General features: G+C 43.2%; 1 protein-coding gene across 4 annotated transcripts in view; it reads right to left on the bottom strand.

Annotated features, from left to right (window-relative positions):
- The window catches only part of cm (AP-3 complex subunit carmine), a 117,985-nt gene that overhangs the window by 27,228 nt on the left and 72,201 nt on the right, over nt 1-18,556 (bottom strand). For all 4 annotated transcript variants that reach the window (XM_075880204.1, XM_075880203.1, XM_075880202.1 and 1 more), the window contains 3 exons: nt 14,343-14,501; nt 11,525-11,575; nt 9,716-9,784 (listed from right to left, as the gene is read on the bottom strand). In XM_075880204.1, coding sequence (XP_075736319.1) covers nt 9,716-9,784; nt 11,525-11,575; nt 14,343-14,501 — 279 coding nt within the window. The remainder of the gene's footprint in view (nt 1-9,715; nt 9,785-11,524; nt 11,576-14,342; nt 14,502-18,556) is intronic.

An 18,556-nucleotide genomic window follows, 5' to 3' on the forward strand; every position in this document is an offset into this window, starting at 1 on the left:
TTGCCTGTCACAATCACGCCTCTGTGCACGTCTGGTGCTTATTTGCAAAGACATCACTACACTAGCGCAATGATAATGGCCCATTGAAATTGCCAAGATGCTCCACCTTGCAATTCCTAGGTATAGTGAAAAAACTAACTTTCAGACTCTACTATGGCTGCAAACAGACGGACATGTGAAAGCGTTGGTTCGAGCCGGTGAGATGACTACTTCAAACCGACAATTTGACTAGAAAGTCTGAAACATCGGACACCCATTAGTTTCAGCATTCGACATTTCAGACATTTTTATACACTGGCTTTATGGGGCTTGTGGCGGTGCGATGAAAACATCCAAATATTCAAGCATGTCTCAAAAATTGGCCATTGACTGACTGTATCAGGCAGCATACAGTAACATGGTGCATTAGCACCGATTTCAGTTGCTGCTAATTAAAAGTGTGCAGTATGTTCACAGCAGTGGAAACAGGACTGTGCTGCACACACTGCTAAACAGATAGTCGAGGGTGTTTATTGTGACAGGGTTGTCAGGAGTAAGTTATAATGATGAGTTGAATGATGAGTTATAATGATGACCCCTACTTATAGTGTTCTACGACAGAGAGAAAAATTAAATCGAATATAGGTCGACCAATGTGTTTTTTTATTAGTTTAAAAACAGAGAAATTGAAAAGTAGCAAACAAACCTTTATTTACATAACTCAGCACTCTAACCGCTACCGGGGTCGTGATCTTGTCAGATGTACAAGATGATGTCATCGGATTCTTCGCAAGCATCTGATTGATTGATATGTGGGGTTTAACGTCCCAAAACCACCATATGATTATGAGAGACGCCGTAGTGGAGGGCTCCGAAGATTTTGACCACCTGGGGTTCTTTTACGTGCACCGAAATCTGAGCACAAGGGCCTACAACATTTCCGCCTCCATCGGAAATGCAGCCGCCGCAGCCGGGATTCGAACCCGCGACCTGCGGGTCAGCAGCCGAGTACCTTAGCCACTAGACCACCGCGGCGGGGCTTCGCAAGCATCTGCGACAACCCAAACAACATGGTCTTTGCTGCCACCATTGCCGATTGCTGTGTCACGAAAGGCACGATTTGCACGCAAACAGACGGTACTAGCAGAAATGTCTGTGTCTTAGCAGGAGTTTGCCTGCAAACTCCTGCTCGAACACAGACTTTTATTTTTTGCATTCGTCAGGTCAACGCTGCCAATTTCAGCTTCTTCTTAACGCCTTCGCATTTAAATTTCTACCAATGTTTGTACTCACCGTGCCTAGATAGAACAAAACTGTCAAACACCTGTGGTGCATATCCGCATACTGCCACCATGTCATATCATGACCCTATACTCATAACTAGAGACCTCTTTATAAGCAAATGCCTATTTACTTTCATGCATTACTATCGTGCCACTCTGGTATACGAGCATGAATTAGAGGTCAAGAATCGCTTGTATAGTGTTTTTATAGTGCCTATAAATGCCTATTTTTGACGTTTGTGCCTAAATGTTTACTAGTGTTAATAAATGCCTATTTTCAAAATGGCTGCCTATATGCACACTATCTAACCTCAGATTTTGCTCTCAAGTACAGTCGGAGACCGGTATTCATGTTACCGGGATAAACTGAGCTTTCAGGGCTCTATGGGGTACAGCCTGTATTTCATCCCAGAAGTTCCTTTCAGCATTGTCAAAACTACAAGGCTCCTTAGCCAATAGGAAGGCCCATTAGCCTCTACATATGAATTGACCCCTGTTGCTTCGTCATCTCCCCAGCATCTGTTTGCACGCGCACCGTACAGAAGGTGTTATGGTGCAGCTGCAGGACGATGGAGAACAAATGCGAAATCATGGAGTGTTATCAGGGGGGGAAAGTAATGCCTAGGTAAAAAAAAATAAGATGTCCTCGTGGCTTTTGTTTTGTTTGTCATTCACTTTTTAAAGGGCGCTTCACCAAGTCACTTGACAAATCTCAGACACTAGAAGTTATTGCATGCCACTGCTTTGTATTACAAGCATTCTTTAATTGGTTCAATACGAGCCGGGAAAGCATGATGCCAAAAGGCGAGACTGAAACCTTTGCCACTCGTACAGTGTAGACTTTGCAAGCCAAATTCCTTTCCTGCCCAAGTCGTTTCGGCGTTCTCTTTATTGTATATACTTCTTGTTTCTGTGGTATGGATCCCTCTATGCACGCACATTTGGGAAGACTGGCATGGATCACGTATCCTTACCATGATACACATCGTCGAACCGCTGTAACTGCTTCAAGAGACAATGCAATAAAAATACGCCAAGCATTGTCAGGGCTGGCATTGGCACGATTCGAAAACTGCAAGAACACCAACGCAGACAAAATGAAGGCAGCTTAGCCTCGCATCTCGCTTCGATACGCGGTTATATTAAAACATACAAGTGGAATCTGTGGGCATTATTTATTTTTTTCTATCAACTTTCATTCCTCCATTCAAGCAACAAATTGCACAAATTACACTTCGCCTCACATAATTCTCACAATATTATGCATTACTTTGCTCGCCAGCAAGGAAAAGGAGGTCAAATTGGCGCTCCTGGACCAGGCCCAGCGGGCTGCTGAGGCTAGTGAAGCCATAGACTCGGGGCCCCACTTATCTGCTTTTAACCTTTGTTTCATTTTTTTCTCTGCAATAAACATTTTTCCGTTCCATTCCATTGTTGTACTTCCCCTCCTCTGTGTTGAGGCATGCGCATGTGAGATAAAGGGCAAGCAGCATTCAGCCTGTCATTCCACCTTTTTCTGGGGCACTCAGCATTGCAAATCTTGGCTGACAAGATCGTGAGTACTCAGTGCATGCATTTTTTTTTTTGCCTGCTTAGAATGCTTAAACCTGGTGAGGGGCCCTTTATGGTTTTCACAAACAGATGAGAAACCGACCTTCTGCGATTAGACCCGGTTAATACAAGCCTAAAATACCCGCTAGCTAGCTAGCTAGGTAGGTAGGTAGGTAGGTAGATAGGTAGGTAGGTAGATAAACAGACAGACAGACAGACAGATAAATAGATAGAGATAGATATACAGACTCAAACCTCATTGTAACTAAATCACAACTGCCACTAAAATACTTCGTCATATTCCAAAATTCATTACAGTTGAACACTGAGATATTGAACCCACCTATATCGAACTTTCGAATATACCCAAATCGCAAGTTCTGCCCTTGAAATTCTTTTGTAAAAAATTTAGAAATTTGCACGTTTATATCGAACGGTACTTTTACCCGCCTTCAGATATATCGAACACCACGCGAGCTGGAAGGTGCGCTTCGGCACTCGCCGCACCCCGCGATCTCTGCATGGCCCCGCGCCTCCATCCAAACCCGAAACGCTCGGAAAAAAGATAAGGGCGAGAGGGCTTGAACTGCCCGGTCTACAACTTGCGGCGCGACTTTTTTTTTTCTGTGTTTCTTTTTTCCTCGTGCTTTCTTTACGTACCCGTCGACTCGAAAAGCAGGAACAAAGGAGCCGACGACCTCCTCCTTTCGTCTTTTTAAACATTTTTTTGTTGCTGTTTTGCTAGTTTTGATTAGCCAACCACAACTAGCACCTTTTGCTGTTGCCCTCGCTGGTAAACATCGCCTCGCAAGCGCTCTGTTGGCGGAATCCGCTTCCATTGTCGCATCATCTACATACCACCGCATGTGCAGCATTCTTCTTTTGCGTGCGTGGTGTGCAAAGCCACTGCCGACTCCTTGAATTGTCGACTTTTCGTATAGCTATTACCAGTGCCAAGAAGCGCAAGAACCTTGACTTTGAGACAATGTTGAAGGCTAATCAGCGTGTTGAGGTGAGCGAGAAATGTTCGACCACCGCGGACGAGTTCAGGATACCACGGAGTACTCCCGAGTACATTGTTGAAAAACAAGGCAGATAACAAGGCAAAGGAGGCGGAGAAGCATACGTCGGGAGCCTGTCATATGACGGCGGAACTTGCGGAAACCGGTGAAGACGGCGATAACGAGCGCTTAGACGCGTTTCGCGAGTTGTCATCCCTCTTCCCGACAGCTGTTCCACACTAAGTGTCTGCAGGCAAGTTCATGGAAGTGGACTGCAATGTTCTGTATGAGGACATAGTAGCTACGGTCACAAGGACCCAGGATGCCTAGGCTGGGAGCTCAAGTGACGAAGAGGATCGTCTGGACGAGGTGCTGGCTACACGAGTGTACTCCACCGTGGGAGTGATGGCAGCGTTCGGCGTCCATTCGCCGTTGTATCAGCGACATGGAGGAAACTGGGCTATTGCAACTGGACAGCCTTGATAAGAACCAGACGAGCGTTTTCAACTTCATTTAGAAAATGAAGAAGCAGGCCAAGATAAGCGATTTTTTTTTCACGCAAATAAAACATTCTGTTGCGGGGTGTGTGCGGAATTAGTTATCATTCTTGAATGCACCTATTGTAAATGATAATCTGCTACAGGTAAGCTTTCGGGGCCTGTATTTCTTTATATTGAATTTTCAATATACCGAACTAATTCACTATCCCCTACGAGTTCGATATATCCATGTTCGACTGTATAAACATATTTGTAGCACTGTATCCATGGCAGAGCTATTCTTCATTTACTTCGTTATAACAAATTATTTGTTATATCCGCATTCAATATATCGAGGTATGAGTGTAGATACGTAGATAGAAACACTTAAAATGTTTACAGTACGCAAAAAAATGCTCCACATTTCAGAAAAAAAAAAGGAAAATAAAATTAAACAGCTCCCACGTACCTCCGGAATCGATGTTATGGGAAACATGCAAAGGAAAAGTGACTGTGTGGTAATTTTCTTATAGAGCAAAATGTTACAAAATGACGCTGAAGATGTTTGGAAATGTACGCACAGACATATGTTGAACAGGGGCACTTGTTTTATATAACAAGCAAAAGTGGTAAGCTGACATGTAGTGCTTACGTTCGCGAGGACAGCAGCCCAGTTTTTGCTGTGTAAACCAAGTTCAGTGCACGGCACTTAACTACCATTGACGTTAGTCCAACATGATGCCTCTATGATATCAATACATAGATACAGAGTTCGTACAGGTTTCTAAAGAAAAAAATTCAAGGATATTCAAGGACTTTACTGGACCTATTGCAAGTTCTCCAAGGACTCAAAGCGGCATGCTAAGTTGGAATTCTTCAATCTAAAATTTTCAAAAATGACCGCTTTCATTGCACTTATAATATATGGGTATCGCAATTATAAAAAAAAGCATAGTCTTAACTTCTCGCACCCTCTCCATAAGGAGGGCACGATGTCATGTCGGAAAGTTACGCGCTGATGGGCTTCCACGAGCATGTCGTCGGGCTTTAAAGGGGTCATGCCACAATATTTGTGGCTTGCGTGCTCTTCGCTGCAAGCTTTAATTATAGCTCCAATAAGTATGATACACACACCAAGATTAATTTATTTTCCCTATATATTATGTCGCCTTTTTGATATGAACAATTTTAAGTTCCTGTTTGTGGGGACCGAGTTGTACAGGTACATAACAATGTAGCTAGCTGATTTAGTCACGTGATCACAAAGCTTTGCACGCGTCATGCTGAGTATTGTCAGCTCTCGCACACATGTGCCACACAAGCACCTGCAAAACAAACTTGCTGCTACCTGCAGCAGCCGCGATGCTTTGCCGGTATGTATGGGGGAGAACTCTGTAAGTCACTCAGCTGACTACAGATCTAGTGTGACATCACTAGAACTTTTGTTGCCTTTTCCTATAGAGTTACGTCAGTGTTGGACGCGCTTGCGATGGGCCTCCATAAGGAGAATTAGCATTTAGGTACACTTGGGAAGTGATTTAAAATATATGCTTAAACCCACAAGGTGCTTGCTATAGCCTTGAAATTTAATGGCACCACCCCATCAAGAGTGCCGGCTTGTGCACAGTTGACACTCGCAGCACGTTGCTCAACAACCAAGTAACAACTGTGACAGTGGTTAATTAATACTCATCCTGTGGATACATGTTTTTTTTCTTTAGAACCATTCTTGGTTTGTTTTAGCAGCACGCTTCCAGGGTCAAGCTATGACAGTCGTTCATCAGCACTTGTCCTGTGCGCTTTCTTTTCATGTGTCCTCCGTGCTTGAGCGACGTGTTGCATGTATGGGGTTGCTTTGCCTTCTTTGCGGGACATTCTGATTTCTTGCAATCACATTCACTGCTTCACCCTCGCCACAAGCTAACTTTTTTGTTCACATGCACTTTTGCAAAATGGGATCATGTGCACCCACGCCACATTACTGCTTCAGAAATGGGGAGTTTGACAGGTTCGCACACCGATGTACCACATTTAGGAGGTCGCAATGTCGACATGAGAGTGCACTGCTCAGTTAATTCAAGGATTTTCAAGGATGGCGAAAAATTCCAAGATTTTCAAGGGCCTTGAATGTGCATTTTTCAAATTCAAGAGTTTTCAAGGACCTACACGAACTCTGAGATAATCTTTATAGAATTAGATAGTGCAGCATTGTAACCACAGGTGAAGTTTCACCAACATTACGCCTGCATGGGGTCTTTTTCCTAACCAGATCCAAGACCTGGCCAGGCCTGTGGTAAAATAGTTCCTGCTGGGACCCCGATACTTGTTTGCATTCGTTGTGCCAACGCTGCCGATGTCACTTTTTTCTAAATGCTTTTGTGTTGAAATGACTAATGCCTGTTCTTGCTTTTCCAGGGTAGATAAACGCTGTCAATAACCTGTGGCACATACTCGCAAACTTGTGGCACATACCTGTCCGTGGTATACAGGTATATGCCGCACGTGTCTGGTGGAAGAGGTTCGATACTGTACCCGATGGGATTGTCACATTATTCATGTCATGACCAGCGAGTCAGATTTATCAAACCATTCCCAAACCATACCAAATTTGCTTTACCACAAGCTAACGGGGGTGATCATGAGAGCACCCAGATGTAGGCGGCGAGATAGTACAGTCGAATCTCATTAATTCGAACACGCTTAATTCAAACTTCCAGGTAATTCAAACTCCCGTTGAGGTCCGGTCAAAGCTATGTCTATTCCAAAGGGCGAAAACGCCCTGTAATTCCAATGCACAAGCACTTGCAACGGTTAATTCGAACATACCGCGCTTCAAAAATGCTCTCAGCATCAAGCCCAATCCAGTGGCGACACCTCCGACACCTAACGATGCGCACGAAGGAAAAGAAAAGGAAAAAAAGAAAAAGCAGTGGTGGAATTTTTGCACTCTCTCAGATGCTGATCTGCGATGCAGCTGTGCCTTTTCCGTGCCTTTTTTGACCCTGCCACGTAGAGACCCTTCTCCTTTCAATGCCGTGCGCGAGGAGAAAGAGGAAAAAAAAAGAAAGCTGTTGCAGAGTGTTGGCTCTCTCACGTGCCAGTGCCACACTTCCTCCTTTCCCGTCTCTGCCTCGTAGACCCTTCTCCATTCAACGACGCACACGAAGAGAGCAAAAAAAAATCTGCTGTGGAGTGTTGGTTCTCTCTCAAATGCCGAACTGCTTCTCTCCGCGTGGGACATTCCTCTTTTCTCGTCACGTGCTAGTCAGGCTACAGCTGATAGTAGCAACAGAGAAGCAGTTGTTGTCGTCGTCTTTAGAGAGTGTCGGCGCTGGACAATGCCGCGCGCAACTTCTCTTGCCAGGAGAATGCTGAAGCCGAAGTAGAAATGCTTTGCAAGCTGTGTGCGAAATTGATTGACTCGCTGCAAGGCAAACATGTGCAGACACGGATCACCAAATACTTGAATTAATGACGGATTTCTTATGATTTGTGAATAAATATGTCTTCTGAAACTTCCCCCTCGTGTGTTAGCTCAATGCACATGCGCCACTGCATGGTGAGCCTCTGTTCCATTAGCATTCATTAATTTGAACTTCTTTTAAATCAAACAAACTTTTGGGCCCCTTTGAGTTCGAAGTATAGAGATTCAACTGTACGTAGATAGACACGCTAAAAATGCCTGCAGTAGGCAAAGAAATTATTCCTATTTAAAAGCAAAGCAAATAATAGGGGGGGGGGGGGGGGGTGCACACACTTTTTGTGAAGGTCTCGCCTATCTTAAACCTTCTAGATTACAGATCCTTGATATAGGCCGCACCTGTTTGACAGGCGAGGCGTATAACAAGGATCTGCAACGATGACAATGACTATGTTTACGACTAGAGAAGCTTTAGAAAAAACTTTAGTTGAAACAAACTACCCACCAGATTTACTAAAGAAAGCATACAATGAAGTGTACAAATCGAAGAGAAAAAAAGCACTAGCAAAAAAAAATAAAAGCCTAAAGCACAGCCCAACCAGCCACTAGCATTAAATGATGAAACACTACTCAATTACACTTGCAAAGAGAAATACTACTCTTCGTAAGTATTATCCAATATTAGCAAGCAACAAGTGCCTCAGAAAAGTCTTAAGTACTAAGGGCTATCATTGACATTGCAGAAACTTTAGGGACATATTAGTGCATGTAAAAGTAAATCCTCAGTCTACTGCCCACATAGCTGCTTGTTCATCCGGGATGTAAGACTTGTAAGTGCCTTCAAGAGGATATGAAAGGTCCAACTTACCGCTCTCATATAAAATCTAGTTTAGACGGCACTAGCTCAAACGTTATTAACAAGTTCGAATGTTCATTCTCCCAGAAAGTACACTGGCAAAACAGGACCACGTGCTAATATTAAACAGTCATAGTGCAGACATGGAGAAGAAATTCACGAAAGCAGCGATACAGCACTGTAATGTGGCAGGCAACAACATCAACGACCTCAAATCTTGCATATTTCATTAAAACTCCTGGTCTGCGAAAGGCTGGAAATATGAAGACCCATTTCTTATTCCTACATGTAATTGAGTCTGGACAATAGGCATAAAGATTCCGAATGGGGCCCTTGAATCTATTTGATATGGTAGATACCAAATGAAAACCAGTGAGACTTATTTAGTTTCTCACGAAAGAATTTCAGACTTCAAACCATTCCAATTACTACCATGAAACTTATTTTTAGCTGGTGCTTATGACATTTGTGTTTCAGCAGAATGCACCCCAACCTTTTATCCTTTTCACGCTGACAGAAACCCCAAGGAGTGAAGAGCAGTGGAGGAGCATAAGCCCCTCCTCTGACCCTAAACCCTTGATTTTTCTCTCTCTCTTTTTATTGGCGTGCTGACCCTTTATTGACTCAATTCAGCAAGTCAGCTTGTCTCAATATCCCTTCTGTAATTTGTATTAGCCCCCGCCCCCTCTTTTCACACTTGCCCTCCTTTCTTTCTTGCTTTGGAAAGAGTGTATGAAATATATGCATACACACACTAAGGTTAGGTCTTGCTGGCTTGAAGGAGATAAAGACAACTTCTTTAAACATTGCCACTAGCAAGTTCAAGGAATTTGTATCTCTTCAAGTATCTCTCTACATCATAAGCGTGTGCACGGAGAAAAGGAGGGAAGAGCAGAAGTCCCCCTCCCTTCCCTCTGGTCACCCAAGAAGAGGATGGGTGGAAAATCTGCCCCATACATTGACTTGAAAGGAGATGGGGGCGCTGTAATGGACCTTCGAACAGCCGGCTACCTACAACATTCTAATCCTAAAAAAGTAATAGACCTTCGCACCCCCTGCAGGAGAACACTATGCAAGTGTGTGCTCTACATCAATAATCACTAGGATGTTAATAAAGAATTAGACATTCGGGCAAGTGACCTCACCTCTCCATACATGTCTAGCCGATTGACCTTCAAGCCAGACACTGCCAGGGGGTTGATAGTGAAGTGCACCTGCAACAAGATAAAATGAAAAAGAGAACCCTTCAAACTTTTTCTTGGGCCACATACTTTAAAGAAAGGATTGAAGTGCTCACAATCAGAAAAACTTAATCCTGCCCAAGATACGGGCTTATATCATGAGCCCCTGGCCTGCATACCGCAGTCAAATACATCTAAATACGATACCCTGAGCTCAGATGTAGTGACATAAAAATTAGGAAATGACAAATTCTGACATTTTATTTATTTTTATTTTACTTGTTTTCAATATGCACCTTATCAGGCTGTTACAGGGTGGGACAGTTTACAATACAAAAAAGTAAATGCAAATAGCATAAGAATATACAAACAGCATAGCACAAACAGCACAATGCAAACTAAAAAAAGAAAAAAGAAAAACAGGTATACACAGTGCGTAAGATTATATACAAAACAACAGCAGTGCAATTACACATAATGAAAATTTAAATATTATACACCCAGTGACTTAAGTTTTTCGTCGAAACTATAGACCAAAATTACACCATCAAATATTTCCAGGCTCAATTTATTCCAGTGTTCCATTGTTTTGGTCAAGAAAGATGTTTTAGATGTTGTGAAGCTACGTTTTTAACACTTTTGACCAGGCTAATGCTGCTATGAATAAAAAAAAACAATGCTTTGCTACACATTGCTCAGACATGCAAGGCTAATAATTGTTGGGTTTTAAAGGCCAACTCCTGTGATTCTTTGACGATGTCAGAATAATGTTTCAATGTTCCTGAGCCACTCTTGTCACGCGCTCAATAGCTGAAATGCTCAACAAATTCAAAAATTATTTTTAATTGGCGAAAAACAGCCCTATCGAAACCGAAACCCACCTACGTGTGCTTCTACGAGTGACGTAATCCTTTGCCCGAAGCTGCACTTGATCGCGCATAATGCCCGCCAGATGGCACTACTTGTCCAACCCGTCTGCAGCGATCAGCTAAAACGCTCACGCTGTTATGATGAATATATGGCAAAAGGTGTGTGGCTCACAACGCAACACAACTTGCCACCTATCGCACACCCACCAACACGGAAATCACACGCTTAACCAAAGAAGCGCCGACCAAACCTACACAATCCTTAGCAGACAAGCAGACGCTGCAGTGGCACATCAATTTCGTCACTTCCGCCAGGCAAAACTCAACGTCACACCATGAATTTTAGCAAGCGAGGCGAGCGTTTCGAGGCAAGCTATAAAATTCATTTGACTCTCATGCCTGCAATTCAGCATGAATGGCATAAACTTGCAAATGAACGTACCCAGTGAATTTTATTGAGATTCACTGACCTCGAAAAATTGCTGGAGTTGGCCTTTAACGTCCCAAAACCGCAACATAATTATTATGATCGTCGTAGTGAAGGGCTCTCAAAATTTCAACCACCTGGGGTTCTTTTAATGTGCACTTATATCTATTAAATACATGGGTCTCTAGCATTTCACCTCCATCGAAATCAACCCAATAGTACCACAACCTTTGGGTCATCAGTCAAGCACCACTAGACCGAAATGGCAGATTAGACATGCAGCACTAAATTAACGGACCTAAATCGCAAGTAAATAATAGAATTCCAGCTGTGACCTACAGTTTGGCAGGTACAGATTTTTTTTCTGTAGAGCCAAAGCGAATTTTGTAGAGAGCCAATAACAGTATAAGCATACAGATCAAAGTCAAATTTACATCACAGGTTCTGCTGAACAGGTTTAAAGCTGCTTGCTCTCACCGTAATTGTCGGGTTAGCATCAGGAGGTGGAGCACCAGCCTGCAGGGCCATCTGGATGTGCAGAAAAGCAGATAAGAATGTAACATCTGTACATAGACACGAAGAGGAAGAACAAGCTACTACAGATGTATCCGTGCATTGACAACAACCGTTCTCACACTTGGCAGTAAACACCAAGATGATTACACCACACAGGAAAACTTGCAACACAAAGTTGTTTTGGCTGACTGGTCAACCTTTTACGAAAAAACGACAAGGCCTGCTTGTCAAACACCGTTTTTCACATAGGCCTGATAACCACAGGAGCTTCAGTGATGGTTCACATTTCTTCTAGACAATGTGCACATATTTTGTGATTGTTGGTACTATATAATATCAGATAATGCAAGAAGCTACTGAAGAGTAAGACTGAGAGAGCAGACTGTTTGTTTTGTTTTGTTTTTTACTAACCATCTATTTCAGGATGGCACATTTGGTGCGAGTGGATGCTTTGAGTTGTGCCGGAAAGAAAACAAAATTTGGGGAAACTGGGTGTTCAACCCCTTTTAAGTGAGAATGATGTTAAACTGGCCATGGGTGAGGCTGTCATTACGAGAGTTACTGATGCAAAAATCATAAAAACTTTCAAGAATGGTCAAACAGTTCTGTAGCAGTAATATCTTTAAAAAGTAAAGCACAAATGTAAACATTGTCTGCTCCATCAATGTGGCTGCACATGCAGCTTGTGCAGTGCAAGAAAATGCCATGAATTAGTTGATTTCTAGGGGTGTGCGATCAGTATTCAAACTTACGGGTATTTGTTGACTACAGTTTGCTACTCAATTCAATTTACACTGGAATTTTAAAATCGATGTGTTTGAACTTCCCGAAAACAAGTACAGTCAACATCCGATTGACAATGACCCTTCGAAATTTTTGTTTATATGTTTCACCCCACCACATTCTTACATTGTGGCAAAGCTGCCTTTCAAACTTCAATATGGTTGCAAATGTGGCGATTCAAGAAACCGCTGTTTCCAACATGCAGATGCACTGCACCACTACAGTAGCCGCTTCATATCTTTTTTTTTTTTAAAGATAATAGTCTTTCTTGGGGACCTTCGAGACAAAAATTTTAGTCTGTCTGCCTGTACATTTGTCTGTTTGTCTACTCTTAACATCACCGAGTACTTGAAACCGCTGACCCCATCCGCAGCACCCACCAATGTTGCTCAAGGTTTAGCGTTCATACTTGTGAAATTGTGAATTAAAAAGCAATTATTGCGCATGTCTGGGGCACCATAACAACACGTATATAGTCTGCATGTGTTTTATTAGAAAAGGCATACATAAGTAAATTTAAGGACCATAGCGCTTATCATGCTGTACTGACCATGCAACGCTTACACAAAAAGGCAAGTGTTTGCAACGCTTTGCTAAGATGAGATGGTGGTGGCACCTACCCGTGGCCTTGCGTTCTACACTTTATCACCTCTGAGATGGGCGCGCACACCCATCTCAGAGCCACGCACTTTGTTTTCCAAGAAAACTGCCAGATGGCGCTCATGTTTCACGTGTGACGTGATTTTATGCGCTCGTTTGCTTCTGCTGGACACTTGAGTCACTCTAACGCAGCACCTCGAAAATACCATTCATAGATTTTCTTGCACAGAACATCAAATAAATGTTTTGTTCACTCTCTCCACACGCAAGTCTTTCAATGACATTTGCAGATTAACATGCAGATACAGGGCCAATTTTGTCTCTCATTTACCGCTTCACACACTGGTATTCAAGCAAAGCTGCATTTATGGCTCTGCTACAGTCGTAAATGGATCGACTCGCAAAAAGCTGCTTCGAACCTACGCAGCAGACGACGAGGGGGCTTTAATTAAATGTCCTTTCAGACCAGAAAATCTGAAAAAAAATCGGAAAATATCTTTCAGCATCCGAAATCTCAAATCTTTTAATACATTGACGTCTATAGGGCAGATTACCAACTCCAAAATTGAAGGCAGCATGCAGCTTAACAAATCAGTTGGGCCTTCATAGAAGTTGAAGAGGGTGGTGGAGGAAATAACTTTTCCTTTCACATGTAAAGCCTTGTCGACACCCGATTGGTTGCACCAAATGATGCAATTAAATAAGTACACCTCAGTGTCTGCCTTGCCTCATCCTTGATAAAATAACTAGAAAACACCATCCCTCGAGCATTTCATGAACCCACCCGAAGGAAACACTTTCATGTTTCTATCTCATAAGAATGTGCTTAGAGATCCTCTGCAACATTTTTTTCTGTAATATACACTATCACCAAATCAAACCTGAAAGGAGCAGGAAAATATATTCTATTTAACAGAAGTTTTGTTGACTGAAAGATCAACAGGCGTGCAAAATACAAGCACTAAACCAATCATATCGGAGACAGTTGTTACATTTAAACAGCTATTTCGTTGAACAGATTTCCATTTACTCAGAGTCTATTGCAATTTGACTTCGAAGTACTAAAAAAACATTAAACAAATATTCCACAACTATCTGAAAAATATTGGATACGATTCGCACTCAAACTTTAATACTCCAATTTGCTTCTCACCCAAAATTTTGCTATTCGCACAGCTCTATTTCTTTCTCCAACAATAAGTAGCGAGACAATCCGCAGACCTTCACGGTTTTAACCGATGCCGTGTTCAAACTCTTACACATGGGGCCTACGGAGAGTTTTGAAAATCGTATGATTGATGAACCCTACAGTAGAAGAGCACTGAAAAAAAGGTGGTCTACAGCACAACTGCCCTAGGCAACCAAAACATTTTCTAAGTGAACCAAGGGCACTCACCGATCCACGAAGGTTGGGCAGCCTCCCTGGCTCGATGCGCCCCACTTCCCAGATGAGGTTCTTGGAGACTGGGTCGAAGCTGTGCTTACCCTGGCTCGCCGTCAGCGTCACATTGAGCACCGTTTTGCACAGAGGCACCTCCAAGATCACTTCATCAACCTGCAATCATTGTCCCACAACCGATCTGATAAAAAGAACAAAACAAAATGCTACTGCTTCATCACAATGCCCCACTCAGTTCACTCAATTTGCTTCATTAATATAGAGCAGACAAATGTTAAGAACTGAGAACACCAACGCTCTATACCCCTCTCTTCCATGAAAGGGTATCGGAGTGCTTTAGTTCCTCTAGAGACAGTTTTTAAGCCGACCGAGGTTTCAGCTTAAATTGAGGCGCAATGAGACACTATTACTGTAACCTGATCAACAAGATGACTGTGCAGGGTCTTTCTCCAAAACAATTTCGAACACTGGTGTGGCTGTGTGGGACTGCAACGCAGTGCCTAGAGTCAAAATTCCTACTCATATCCACATTTTTATTCTTCACATTCATCCGGACCTTTCACTCACAGACAACACTGTCAACACTGAACTTACTGCAACACCAGCTCTTAAACACTCTCACATTAAAATGAGAAATGTACTCTAATTAGGGAGCACAAATTAGGGATGTGCTAATGTTTGAAATTTTGAATTCATATAGGATACTTCCTTCTTTCAAAGCATATATGGGATAATAATAACAATATCAGCGGTTTTACATCCAAAAACCTCTATATGATTATGAGAGACGCCGTAGTAGAGGGCTATGGAAATTTTTAAAGCATATTGAATACGAAAAATGTAATTTTCATGTTTTTAGATGTTCGGTACCGGCAGCAAATATTCAAAAAACCTTCAAATATTAGAAGAAAATCACAAAACACTCGAATGGGATAGACTATCCTTAGTACTGCTATGTCACAGTACCAGTATTCACCATAGAAATTTCAATCATGGCGGAGAATATAAGGTGAATCATGTAATAAATTGGCACAGGCTGTTTATGCTAGGTTGTGCTGCAAGCATGCATAGTTGTAAGCGCATCTGGTGTAGTCATTCCAGTCATTCACAGGCTACGGTCTGTAGGGGGCAAGAACAGTGGGAGAGCAAGACATGAATGTGAGTTGTGATCAAAGGGTTCTAACACTCCTAGTCTTTGTTCTCCTCACCCTTTTTGGTTGGCCACGGCTTGCTGGCTCAGAACACCAGGTGGCATTATCCCCCTCTCAATCGAACATCCATTCGATGCTCACACATAGTGAATATGCACGTGAAAGACAATGTGCTGCGTGGTCAGCGGTGAGAAAAAAATGGCGCTGTTCTTTGGTGAACTAACTGACAGCCCCAAAGAAAACATCAAAAAGTTTGCTGCACGGGCACAATAAGAGGAGTATCACATATTTTAGGCGGCCGACATGCATAATCTCTGTGCGTGGTGAGCGACACTGGGAGATCGCTGAGCCCCCATCAGGAATAACTTCATAGTTAACCTTGTTCAAGTACCGTAGTACTTTGTAGGGTTCAAAGTAAAGTCGAACATGGATATATCAAACTCGAAGGGGATAGCGAATGAGTTCGATATATTTAAAATTCAATAAAAGAAAATAGAGGCCCTGAGAACTTGACTGTAGCGGATCATCACCTACAATAGGTGCATTGAAGAATAACAACTTATTCCGCACACACACCGTAACAGAACGATTTATTTGCATGAACAAAAAAATCGCTAACCTTGGCCTGCTTCGTTTTGGAAATGTTCAAGACGCTAGTCTCGATCTTATCACAACTCGTGAAATGTGTTGTCTATGCACTCATCGTCGTCTTCACCGGTTTCCGCAATGACGTATTAAAGCCTGCCTTGCAGAAACAGTTTACCACTGTGTCCATCTTCACGTCTCGTCAGGCATTGAAGATCTCCCGCGGGAGAAAACTTCGTGGAGAATTCCGGCCACTCCTTCGTCATCCACTGCTGGACATCCTTGCTTCTGGCAGTTTCGCTTTCGCCAGAAATGGTCTTGCCAATGATGTTGTAGTGTTGCTTAAATCGGTGAAGCTGCCCGCTGTTGTTGGCAAATTTGTTTCACTGAGTACAGCGGCAAACCATTTGGCCTTGCCGATCAGCATCGGGCCATCTACCGGAATGTTCTTCGCGCCCACTTCTAGAAACCAGGCAGTGCCTTTTCTACGTTCCCATGGGCAGAAGCGTGCCCATGACAGGCTCTTCGGGTTTGCTGTTCCGCCGCCTTTGCCTTGATATCTGCCTTGTTTTTCAACAAGGTACTCAGAGTGCTCCGTGGTATCCCGAAGTCGTCCGCAACGATCAAACACTTCTCGTCTGCCTCAACACGCCTTCAATTTCGTAGCGAAGTAAAGGGTCTTGCGCTTCTTGACCCTGGCCATAGGTACACGAAAAGTCGACAATTCAAGAAATCCGCAGCGGCTTTGCACACCACGCATGCAAGAGAGAAATGCTGCACATGGTATGTAGACGACCCGACAGCTCTAGAGCAACAAAGTGCTCGTGAGGCGATGGCTACCTGCGAGAGCAACAGCAAAAGGTGCAAGCTGTGGTTGGCTGATTATACCTCGCAAAACAGCAACGAAAAATGAAAGAAAAGGCATAAAGAAGAGGACGTTGCTCCTTTATCCCTGCTCTCCGAGCCGACGCGTACGCAGAGAAAGCATGAGAGAGAGAAAGAGAAAGAAAAAAAAAACCGTTTCGCAAGTTGGAGATAGCGCCCCTCTCGCCCTTACTTTTTTTCAAGCATTTCGGGTTCTGGCGGAGGCGCGGTGCTGCACGAAGGTCAATGGGCGCTGCTGTGAGTGCTAAAAACACTCCTTCAAACTCGCGCGTGGAGCCGCGCTGTTGTGGAGATCGCGGGGAGAGAGGGGAAGGGGCAAGTGCGAAGCGCACCTTCTAGCTCGCGCGGCGTTCGACATATTTAAAGGCGGGTAAAAATTTCGTTCAATACAAACGTGCAAATTTAAAAAGGAATTTCAAGGAGATAACTTGCGAGTTCGATATGCCCGAAAATTCAATATATGTGGGTTCGATAGAACCGTATTCGACTGTACTTGTGGAGCAGTTTCACGCTGAGATCTCGCTGTCTAATCGGAGTCCAAACCTAAACTTGGTCACCAGGTTTATAGGTAACTTGTCGATGATGGAAACTGCACCTTCGTGCATCTGCACACTGCTGCATTCTTTTGTGCATGTGGGCTAGTTGATGCACTTCCTCTACACGCTGAATGTAATCATCGACGTCAGGAGCTAAGTTCTCGTGCTAGTCAATGCCATAAAGAATCACAGCTTCTAGCATGGTTTGACCTTCTCGAGCATAAACAAGGCAGAATCTTGTCCTTTTCGGCGTTACAGTGTTGGACAAAATTGTTACGTACGACAGGATTTCGTCCCACGTTTGATGCTGTACATCCACATACAAAGGAATCATGCCCACCAGCGTTTTGTTGAACCTTTCTGTCAACTGGTTAGTCTTGGCGTGGTATACGGTGGTCTTACGGTGGTTTGTGTAACTGAACTTGAAGATGTCGTCCAAAAGCTTTGCCATCAATGCTGTCCCTCAATCAGAGATGATGAATGACAGGGTGCCGTGACAAGGAACAATGTGGTGCATAAAAAACTGTGCACATTTGGATGCTGTTCTGCGTGGCAATGACTTTGTCTCAGCATAATACATTAAATAATCAGTTGCATTGATAATTCATTTGTTTCCGAAGTAAGACAAAGGAAACAATCCAAGGAGGTCCATCCCAACCTCAATCAACAATGTGCGTAGTGGGTAGGTGGATTGTAGAAGGCCTGCAGTATCTTGTGACCATGACAATAGCAGCATCGTTTCACGTAGCACTTAACGCAAGCTGCCTGTTAAGGCCAGAAATATAAATAGATTGTCTGTGAGCAGCCCAGATGGCCAAATGTCAGCTTGTTTTGACAGGCTAATAGGATATCATTGCTAAGACCTTGTAGAATCACTAGATGATATTTACAGCCGACACTGGTGTTTTTCTTGTATAATATGCCCTCTCGTAAGCAAAATGAGAGTAACGTACGTGAAGTTGGATGAGGATTTGACGCGGTACTGGCTTCTGAATGATCGATGATGTGCTTTAACACAGGGTTTATTCGTTTTTAGTTATCAGATCTACCCCAC

This window comes from Rhipicephalus microplus, chromosome X (assembly GCF_043290135.1).
Source record: "Rhipicephalus microplus isolate Deutch F79 chromosome X, USDA_Rmic, whole genome shotgun sequence".
Lineage (NCBI taxonomy): Eukaryota > Metazoa > Arthropoda > Arachnida > Ixodida > Ixodidae > Rhipicephalus > Rhipicephalus microplus.